Source organism: Neltuma alba, unplaced genomic scaffold (assembly GCF_004799145.2).
Source record: "Neltuma alba isolate B1F8T4 unplaced genomic scaffold, ASM479914v2 tig00012802_pilon, whole genome shotgun sequence".
Classification (NCBI taxonomy): Eukaryota; Viridiplantae; Streptophyta; class Magnoliopsida; order Fabales; family Fabaceae; genus Neltuma; species Neltuma alba.
This window is the reverse complement of record NW_021637199.1, coordinates 7,657-17,810: the sequence shown is the minus strand read 5'-3', so window position 1 is coordinate 17,810 and position 10,154 is coordinate 7,657. Positions and strand designations below refer to the sequence as shown.

At 36.0% G+C, this 10,154-nt stretch overlaps 2 protein-coding genes across 2 annotated transcripts; one reads left to right on the top strand and one right to left on the bottom strand.

Annotated features, from left to right (window-relative positions):
* The first annotated feature begins 570 nt into the window (after positions 1 to 570).
* LOC114731084 (indole-3-pyruvate monooxygenase YUCCA2-like) lies at positions 571 to 3,051 on the top strand. Its single transcript, XM_028918209.1, has 4 exons — positions 571 to 1,309; positions 1,947 to 2,195; positions 2,285 to 2,407; positions 2,783 to 3,051. The coding sequence occupies exons 1-4, from the start codon at positions 647 to 649 to the stop codon at positions 2,954 to 2,956; spliced, it is 1,209 nt and encodes a 402-aa protein (XP_028774042.1). The 5' UTR covers positions 571 to 646; the 3' UTR covers positions 2,957 to 3,051.
* Positions 3,052 to 8,718: 5,667 nt separating this feature from the next.
* LOC114731088 (uncharacterized) lies at positions 8,719 to 9,844 on the bottom strand. Its single transcript, XM_028918213.1, has one exon. It carries the CDS (start codon positions 9,611 to 9,613, stop codon positions 9,038 to 9,040), a length of 576 nt encoding a protein of 191 aa, XP_028774046.1. The 5' UTR covers positions 9,614 to 9,844; the 3' UTR covers positions 8,719 to 9,037.
* Positions 9,845 to 10,154: the final 310 nt, after the last annotated feature.

Here is a 10,154-nt window from a genome sequence, read left to right as displayed (position 1 = left end):
GTTTCTAAAATAATACCTATATGTAGATAGAAATTAAACCACTAAGGTGACAACCTTTTATTAAAACATTCGTAAAGTGCTCTAATGCGCAACATCATGCTTAAGCAAGACTTAAGGAAGGTGTTTAGCGTGAGCCGGACTTTCTTAAAACATATATAAGTATATAATACATAACATTAACGTATTGATCATAAGTTGATGAGAATTTATTAAAATGGAATGGGTGTTTGTGTGTTGGGGGGGGGGGGAGAGTGAATCCCACCAGTAGCAACATCCACTTTAATAAATGTTCAGCAAGGAGCCTAATTACTGGGGCATCCTCAGGGTCTTTAAGTATAGCCACGTCTTCCAAGTTTCAGAACTAGCTACTTACTATTCCCTTCCTTCCTCACTTCTTCTACTCTGCTTCAACATCAAAACTTGACACAAACTCCAAATGAAACCGCCATTATATATATATCTATAGAGAGAGACAGACGTTAATTGGTAGGCATACATATGTATGTGTGATTTGAGATGAGAGATGTTGTGGGTGGTGGTACTGACCATCATGGAGTACAGAAGGGAAGTAGAAGGCAAAAGACTGCACGACGTCGTCGTTTATGATCACTACCAAGCAATCCTCACAGCGAAGAAGAAGAAGAACATGAATGAAGAAGTTGAAGAAACAGGAGCATCAGTATGGGTCGAGGGAGCTGTTATAGTGGGTGCGGGTCCATCGGGGCTAGCTGCAGCCGCATGCCTGAAAGCCAAGGGAATCCCAAGTATCATCCTGGAAAGAGCCAACTGCTTAGCTTCAATGTGGCAGCTCAAAACTTACGATCGTCTTCGTCTTCACCTCCCAAAGCAGTTCTGCGAGCTTCCTCTCATGCCTTTTCCCTCCAACTTCCCTTGCTACCCAACCAAACAGCAGTTTGTGGCCTACCTGAAGGCCTACGCCGACCGCTTCGGCCTGAGGCCGGCGTTTGGGAGGAGGGTGGTGAGCGCCGAGTATGATGAGGAGCTGAAGTATTGGAGGGTGAAGACAAAGACTGGTACTACGTGTGGTGGTGATGAGGAGGAGAGAGAAAGAGAGTACTGGTGTCGGTGGCTGGTGGTGGCGACGGGGGAGAATGCGGAGGAGGTGGTGCCGGAGATAGAAGGGATGGGTGAGTTTGGAGGGAGAATAGTTCATACAAGTTCGTACAAGAGTGGGGATATGTTGTGTGGGAAGGCTGTGTTGGTGGTTGGATGTGGGAATTCCGGCATGGAGGTTTGTTTGGATCTCTGCAACCACAATGCCACACCTTCTCTTGTTGTTAGAGATACGGTAACAATAATCACCATCAACTCAGACCTTTTTCCTTCTTTCAACTTCCTCTTCAATTTCTTAAGGACTTGTTTGGATATATAGCAGAAGACCAACTGCATTTTTTGCAAATGTTGGAAGATTTTACAATTAAAGTAAACTCAGTTTGAATATTCGTTTGCCTTTTGGAACTCCAAAAGTTTGAAAATGTGGCTTTATGTCTAATTTAGCTTATTGCCAAAAAAAAAAAAATCATTTTCACTCGAGTAATAATCCAATCATAATTTTTGAGCTTTTGGGATTACAAAAACCAATCCAAATAAGGCCTTATTCATAGTTAGTTAGAGAAGACAATCATTTTCAAAAGTAAAAACGATAATCATCATCAATACTTTTTTAACTTAATACCCAAGTTATTTAAATGTATTCATTCATTCATGTATAAGTAAAACTTTAGTTCTTGATGAGTTGTTTTAAATTAATTTGCTTAATATTATTTGACAACAAATTAACAAGAGTAGTATACAAGTTTTAGTTTCTTATAAATGAATAAATTCTGTGTCTTTTTTAAAACATTTTTTGGGTTATTTTAACATGCTGTCCCTTCTTCTGACAGCCCAAACATATTGCATAATTGATAATTACATATATGGATCAGGTGCATATATTGCCTCAGCAGATGTTTGGGAAATCAACGTTTGGATTAGCGATGTGTCTGCTGAGGTGGCTGCCCGTAAGAGTGGTGGATCAGTTTCTGCTCATAATGTCACATCTCATGATCGGAGACACTTCTCGTTTCGGAATTCATCGTCCCAAATTGGGTCCTCTTCAGCTCAAGAACTTGTACGGCAAAACCCCCGTCCTCGATGTTGGCACTCTCTCCCTCGTCAGATCTGGCAAAATTAAGGTTCCACCTTCCTTCCTTAACCAACGTCGTCAACGTTAATTCATGTCTCTTTCTTCTTCTACATTAATTAACTTTAGTTTCTCCTACAGGTTCGTCCAGGAATCAAACGGCTGAAACATCATGCTGTGGAGTTTGTTGATGGCACCGTACAGAATTTTGATGCCATTATCCTGGCAACCGGTTACAAAAGCAATGTACCCTCTTGGCTAAAGGTAATTCCTTTACTACTACCTCCCATCTTTAATATAAAATATAAAAACTAGTTAATTAATTTGAGTAGAATAAAAAAAATAATTAAGTTAGTTATTTATAATAAATAAGTATTGTCTTTTCTCAAGTAACCTTGCTAATCAACTATATTGGCTAGAGCTACTATTATTATAAGAACTATCCTTAAAAAAAAGATAAATAAGAGAGACAAAATAAATTGGGATCTTATATTTAGAATCAAAATAAAAGTCAAACGAGTTCTTATATTAAAAACTCGAAAGTAGTATTATATTACCCTTAGTTTATGAAAATTACAGCTAAACCTTAGAAAGCTACTTTACTATATTTACGTGATCTATCTTTATTTTGAATATTAGGGCAGCGACATGTTCAGTGAGAAAGATGGGTTGCCAAGAAAGCCATTCCCAAATGGTTGGAAAGGAGAGAATGGACTTTATGCTGTAGGATTCACCAAACGCGGATTGCTTGGGGCCTCCATTGATGCCAAAAGAATTGCAGAAGATATTCAACATATTTACCTGCAAAGCTAGTTAACGGACCGCACGCTTTCACTTGCATCATGACATGTAACAAATTAAACCTGCAATACTTAGATCAAGTTCCTTATAACCATTATGCCAATATTTCCGATGGAAAAGAACACAACACATGGAAAAATCTTATTGGAGAACTTGAGATGTATAATGGTTTATAAGAAACTTGACCTAAGTTGTGTCCTATATATGCATATAAATATATATATATATTGAATGCGTATGTGTATGTATATATGATGTAAAAATGAAGCAGGATGGCTCTTTCACACTGCTAGACTTTTCTCTCATTTCTTCATAGCAGATTCAAAAGAAGCAAAAGGAAAGCATACACACAGAATGTGCGGTTGCTATTTATTATGCAGAAAAGTTAGGAACTGGTGGGTGGATATTTGTTTTGAGATCTTTAGTAGTACCTTTGGCTTAGTGGGTTACGTTGAAATTTTAGTTATAGGCTCTTGTCATATAGCTGTGTAAATCGTGTAATTATTATTGCGATATTTACTTAGCTGGCTGGCTAGATGATTATTTTAGATCTGCTTGGGTACTTTTAGTTTTATATGTAGTGCTGATGCTGATATAAAGTTGTATCGGATGTGAGATGTTTGTATAGAAATTGTATGGTATATTTGTTTGCATCAGTATTATTTGATTTTTTTCGCAAATTATTGATTATTGATCACACAAAGATATAATTTCTTATGCTTTGCTGGCATTAACTTCTTATTTGGAGCCTGGGGGACCATAAAGAAAATCTCATCACTTTGATGGAAAACAAGTGAAAAAAAATGCATTTCAAAAGAAAAGGAAGGGGCAAAAAAAAAAGGTCCCGATTCCCATGACTATCAAAGTGGCCCTCTGATAATCATAATATTATTGCATTGCAGGGTCACCCCCTTTGTTTAAGAATAATATATTTTTTAGTTTAATTGAATGAATTGCTTCTTTATTTAATCCTTATCCTCATTGCTCCATATATTCTTATCATCATAAAAACTCGGACCACTTTTCCTCTTCAATGCATAGAAAAGAATTGAATCCTATATAGATGATAAAAGAATCTAAAAAGAACAGCTGGGACTTGAAGTTGTAGCAAGAACATATAATTGAACATTTCAACTCCAAAATTATCATGAAGAAGAATCAGAATATATGCGTGTGTGCTATTTTCATGCGAATGTTTATACAATAATGTTATTAACAAAAGTTGGTCTAATTGGTAAAGAATTTGACTCATCTTATACTAATGTCTGTTTAAAATTCATTCTAAATGTGAGGATATCATAATTAGTGAATAACTTATATGTAGTTTAACCCTATATCTAGTATGAGAGAAATGAAAAGGGAGAGGGGAGAAAATTTTTTAATGAGCTCAATTTAAATTGGGTTAAAAAAATTTTATTAGTTTTTATTACTCTTTTATCTTACATCTTCTCTTTTATTACTCTTGTATCTTACATCTTCTTTTTTTTTTTTCAATTTTTAAATCGATATGAGACATGCTTGTCCTAGCCATGATCTCAATAAGAATTTGAATTCAAAACTCAACAACAACAGCAAGCCTTATTCCACTAGGTGGGGTCGGCTACATGAATTACACAATGTCATTGTGTTTTGTCAACAACTCAATTTTTACATATGTTATTGACCAGAAGGTTTCGTTCAATGATCTCATTGAGCATTCTTCTCGGTCTTCCTCTGTCCTTTTTTATGAGATTTCATACTGTTTGATCTACTCTTCTCACCAAGTTCTCTAATAGCCTTCTTTGCACATGTTCAAAGCACTTTAAGCGATGTTCAACCATTTTTTCTTAGATGCCACATCGACCCTTGCTCTGATATATGTGTATATATATACACACATGCGCATACACACACATATAATATTGTATTTATCGTCCTCAACTAGTAAAGCTTTGGATGCTTGACCGAGCAACCAGTTTTAAGTAGTATTCTATTTCAATTTAACTCATATATTACTCATGCTCATCATATGACTGCAAGGGACATTGTCATATATATGTAAAAAGAGAGACCAAAACAATTAACTTGTTCTGTGTAGGAATATATCAGGATAATGTAACATACACACACATAAAGAATCAGTTAATTTGTAATGGAAATAAATTCTTTTGAGAATAAATCCAGGTTATAAGGTAACTAGCGAAGTGGTGATAGTACAAGATATTGCAGAAAAGTGACATAAATCTGAAATGATGTGGAAATTGGAATAGATTGAAAAGGACAAGAATGTTAGCTGGGAAGGAAGGAGTTTACAGAAATGTTATTGGTGTGTGTTATCCCGACCAATCTGAGTATGGTCAATAGCCCTCAGTCTATATGTATAAACTATGAATTAATATCAGCATCAAATTATTGCAGGACCACCATTTGGTTCCCTAATTATTGTCTCACCTCATTACACATCCCTTTAGTTAATTCCATTTTTAATCTCTTCCCACCACCTTCATCTTCTTCTAGAATCGCTACTTTCACACAGCACATACGGTGGATTAAAGCGACTTCTAACTTCAAACCATATTCAAAGCACCAAAATTAATTCTTCAAATCAAAGACATATATAATGAGACAGCTTTATACATCCATATTGTAGTGAGCTGCTAAAGCTGTCTATATTGCATATACAGAAACTATCAAACTAATAGTAAGGTGATAAATTTGATGGCAAGTTGGCTTTAATGGACATGACCATGCATAATTGTAGTGATGATAGTGATTAGTTGTAAGAGGAAGGTGTAACTGTCGTTGCTGATGTAGCTAATAGATCTTGACTGCATATATATATATATATATATATATATATATATATATATAAGTTTAGCTGTATATGAATACAATTACCGATGATGATGGTTGGGTCAACTGGAAGAGGCTCAATTCCCAACCGTAAACAAATAAAGGCAAAGGTTCAAATCCTGTGAATGGAAAGAATCGCGTTAAAATAACTATGGACCTCAATTAGACCTGACAATGATTGAATATGATTCAGTAGCATTAGATATTAGATAGTCATACATATATAAACATAGTGGTTGTGGTAAATATATTGAAGGTGGGACTGGCCAAAAGCATGAAGACTAATAAGACAACCACTATAATGGTCTCAACTACTGTTAGGTCAATATATATGTGTGTATATGTACATATGTTTACATAGAATGGAATCAAAAGATGCTGAAAGTTCATCACATATATATGCCTAGAAATTGAAAAGAAAGAAAGAAAACGTAGCATCTTAAACTCCTACAGTAAATTACTTGGAACAATAAGTCAGCGATTGGGTTGTTTTTGTTGGCCATTCTTAATAGAATTGAACTCTTTAAGGAACCCTTTTTCTGAAGGGTTAGGAATATTGGTTGTGGAAAAAAAGAAAAACTCATGTGGGTGGGTGGATATAGAAGTTACATGATCCTCAACTATCAACTAATACATAAATAAGACCTTAAAAGTTAAGGACACTTGCCCTACAAAAGGGCATACTAGAATACATAGAAACAAATTATTATTTTGGTCCAGGTCACACGTGACACCACTGGTACACCAGATGATCATAACCCCTTCCTTCAGCTTTTGTATTGTGCAGCAACACACTGTGCACATGCTCATGAATAGTGAATCATCTGGACCATTTCCTACATGTATATATTTACTGCTTTTAATATACGTGGTCCAAGTAATTTATTGTGTATAACCGTATGATTTGGGTATTATTCTCTCCACTATATATATGCACATATATTTTCTGCAGGACCATCTGACTTTAATTTTAGATGAAGAAATGCATCACCCTTGAAGGTGACTTCATTCTAATCATTAGATTCTTATTACTTTCCTAACTATTCCGTGGAGGACTGGGATATGTAACTCATGATCTCTCAATTCATTGTATGCGTACGTTTTTGTGTATATGTACACAAATATAGAAACAAACCTGTTTATAGGTGGAATCTTAAAGATATAGTTATACCTATAGATCTATATAGCTAGCTAGCTGATTCCTTTTACTGTTTTTTTCTTCTACACTACTCAAAATCAATGGTTTACCGGTCACCATTATAGTTCACTCAACAATGAGAAGATGCTTCATAGAATAAACAAGATTAGTGGCTCTGAATTAAATGGTAGCGTCCAGTTGTTCGTGGATGTGACAAACATCATGGCTTCATTATCAGCTGTCCCTACTCTAACTAGGAGGCATTTTTAATCAGCCGCTAGAGCTGGGTTAGTCGTAAGTCTGGGATTGCATGCAGAAAAAGTATATATAGATCAAAAGATATAAAAAGGAAGAAGCAGATTTGGAGAGTGTGGTGGCTTTATTTTTGTCCGATGAAAAGTGCAAGGCATGCAGGGGAATGAAGATGACGAGTCATGAGAAGCATTATTCATCGATCAGTGTGGAAAGGAAGAGAGAGAAAGAGTGAGTGATATATAAGAAAGGAATTCTTTAGATGGCTACTTGTCATCTTTCTGGACTTAAATGGACCACCACTTTTAACTAACTTAATTAAACATTACTTAATTTAATTACCTCATTTCTTTCCTTCTTCCACGCATTTTAAGAAATAAAGATAACCCCATTAACAATGGGATTGATCAAGTATATATATTATACCTTTCATTAAGCCTTGTAGGATCTTGTGGAAGTGACAGTTGATTCTGCAACTCTTGAATAGAATCAATTTGTTTCCTAATTTGGGGAATCATATCCACCCCTAGTACTGCCTCCAGGGGCAGGCTTCAATTCACACTTTCCTTAGTGCTTTACATAGTGGCATGCTTATATCCACCCCCATCTTCTTGGATTTGCGTTTTAGCTCCATCACTGTCACTGGATATATCCTCCATTTTTCTGATTTCTGTGCACCAGGTGCTGATTCTTACTTTCCCACTTTCCAAACAGAAATTTTCCCAATGGGCTTTGGAGAATTAGTGTTATCCTCAAGGACCACCATAACACAATGATACATACGACCCAACGAACCAGTCTTGGAATTCACCATATCAGATATCTAATATTGTTATCAGTTATGCCAGTAAACTTCATGGGCCAGACTATAACTGAGTCCGACGAGTGAAGCCTAAATATCAATGGGCTTCATCTTGTCATTGTATATATTGGCCATGGGTTCTTCAATAGGTGGAAATTTCGTTTTTTTGGAGAACAAAAAGGTCATGGAAACTTTTCTATTTTTTTCTTTTACAAGTTAAAGAAAACATAGCCTTTGAAATTAGGGAGTGGAAAGGGAGACACCCTTAGACAAACAAAATGAGGATCAGATTTACCGTGATGTTTGGTATGTGAAAAAATATTTTCTAGAAAGGAAATGAAAAACGCACCTAAAAGAAAATGGATAGGCGCATTTCTCATTTTCTTTCCAGAAAACACTTTTCCGCGTACCAAACATTGCATAAAGTAAAAGTTTCTCACTTGGATGTGCCGTTTTGATAGACAATAGTGGAAAACCTTGTGGTTGAGTTCATTATGACATTAGAAGCAGCGTTATCTTCACCTAAACTTTTTTTTTACCAGCATCTTCACCTAAACTTTCAACAAGGAATTAAATAAAAGCGAAGATTGATAATATTTGAAAATCAAGCCTTTAATGTATCAGCTTCTACCATAAAAACTGTTTAGTCGCACACCACTCACTAGTCCGTTCTTTTTGAGCTGTATAACGTGACTTCATTTCCAAAATATAAAGGATCTGAACTCCCCCTCCCAAAAAGGTAAACAAATAAATAGACACCTTCCATTCCTGCAGGTTGAGCTAAAACTAGTTTCTGATCTTGAAAGAAATTTACATTTACAGTGTGATTGCAACTTCCTGAATGTATTCTGAATTTGCTTATCCAAGTGTATATGTGAAATGCATATACATATACATATCATTCATAATCACGTCCCTATATAATAAATATGTCAAAAGAATAGTCTCAGTGTTGATGAATGAATATCTGAAAGAAACAAAAATAAATTTAAATTATTGAAACAGACCAAACAGTTCTAATAATGTAGGGTCAATAAACAAAGAGAATCAAGTAAGCAGGGAAAGAGGCTTATTGATTTGGAGGGGGCAATTTAGAAACAGAAGCAAAGAACTCAGAGTAGATCTGCATGAAGAAGTTATCCACAATTTCAAGATATGCAGGACAAGTGAGCCTTGAATAGTAATGAAGAACCTCTTCAATGTCCAACACATATTCCACATTCCCCATATCCAGCATCTCTAGCTCCCTCAGCCTCCTTTCCACCATTAAATTTCTCACTGGTGACTCTTCATGCCTCCCTTTTTGATGACTAATCATGTTCCTCTCATTGTCTCTTTTATCTATCTGCTTCATCTTCTTCTTCTGTACAGGACTTCGATGATAATACTCCTCCTTTTCCTGGCTCCTTCTCTCTGCCTTCTCTTTCTCTGAGGAATCCCATTGGTGAGTATTGAGCTTCTCCAATTCTGAATTACTTTGATGGGTGTCCATGAGGATGAGAGGACTAGGTGAAGAATAGGGAAAGTGATGGTGGGGAGATGTTTTTGGAAGCCTGTGGTATCCTGAAGAGAAGAAAGACTTGAAGTTGTTGAGGGTCCTTCTGAAGAACTTCTTGGTGTTGGAAATGGAGTTTCTTAGCAACATTGAGAATGACTGAATGAAACAATACTATTGTGAAGGATTGTGCTAGATGATCTGAGGGAAGATTTGATTATGCACAAGACAGAAAAGGAGCCATTGAAGCTTGTTTTAACATTTTCTGGGAAGGAAGAAGAATGGAAGAAACCCAATTGCATTTTGTTTTGTCATTTGGGTTCAATGAAAGACAAAGGGGACCCCACAAGGCCTCTCGAACTCCAACGTCCCAAACCCGGACTTCTGTCTCCCATTAAGCGTTTTAAAAATGAATAAATTTGCAAGCCTGGTTGATTTTACTTTAATGAAGGTGGGAGTCGGTGTGGTTGGTTGAATTGGACCTTTCTGAAGCATTGACGCACCATTTTCCTAATCAGTAGTCACATTGATGATTCATTTGCATAGCTTCGCAGTGCTAAGTCTACATATACAGCAGTACAGCACAGACAAATTTAAGTATAATTACCATTTATTGTCATATTATTTAAGGTAGGGAGTCATTTTTGCCCTGAAAGTATGCGTGAAGAGGTTGTAGATATTCAAAAAAAAA

Coding starts and splice junctions, on each gene's coding strand:
- LOC114731084 (XM_028918209.1), top strand. CDS start 647: ATGAATGAAGAAGTTGAAGAAACAGGAGCATCAGTATGGGTCGAGGGA. Junction 2,196..2,284: donor TCAGATCTGGCAAAATTAAG/GTTCCACCTTCC, acceptor TTTCTCCTACAG/GTTCGTCCAGGAATCAAACG. Junction 2,408..2,782: donor ATGTACCCTCTTGGCTAAAG/GTAATTCCTTTA, acceptor TTTGAATATTAG/GGCAGCGACATGTTCAGTGA.
- LOC114731088 (XM_028918213.1), bottom strand. CDS start 9,613: ATGTTGCTAAGAAACTCCATTTCCAACACCAAGAAGTTCTTCAGAAGG.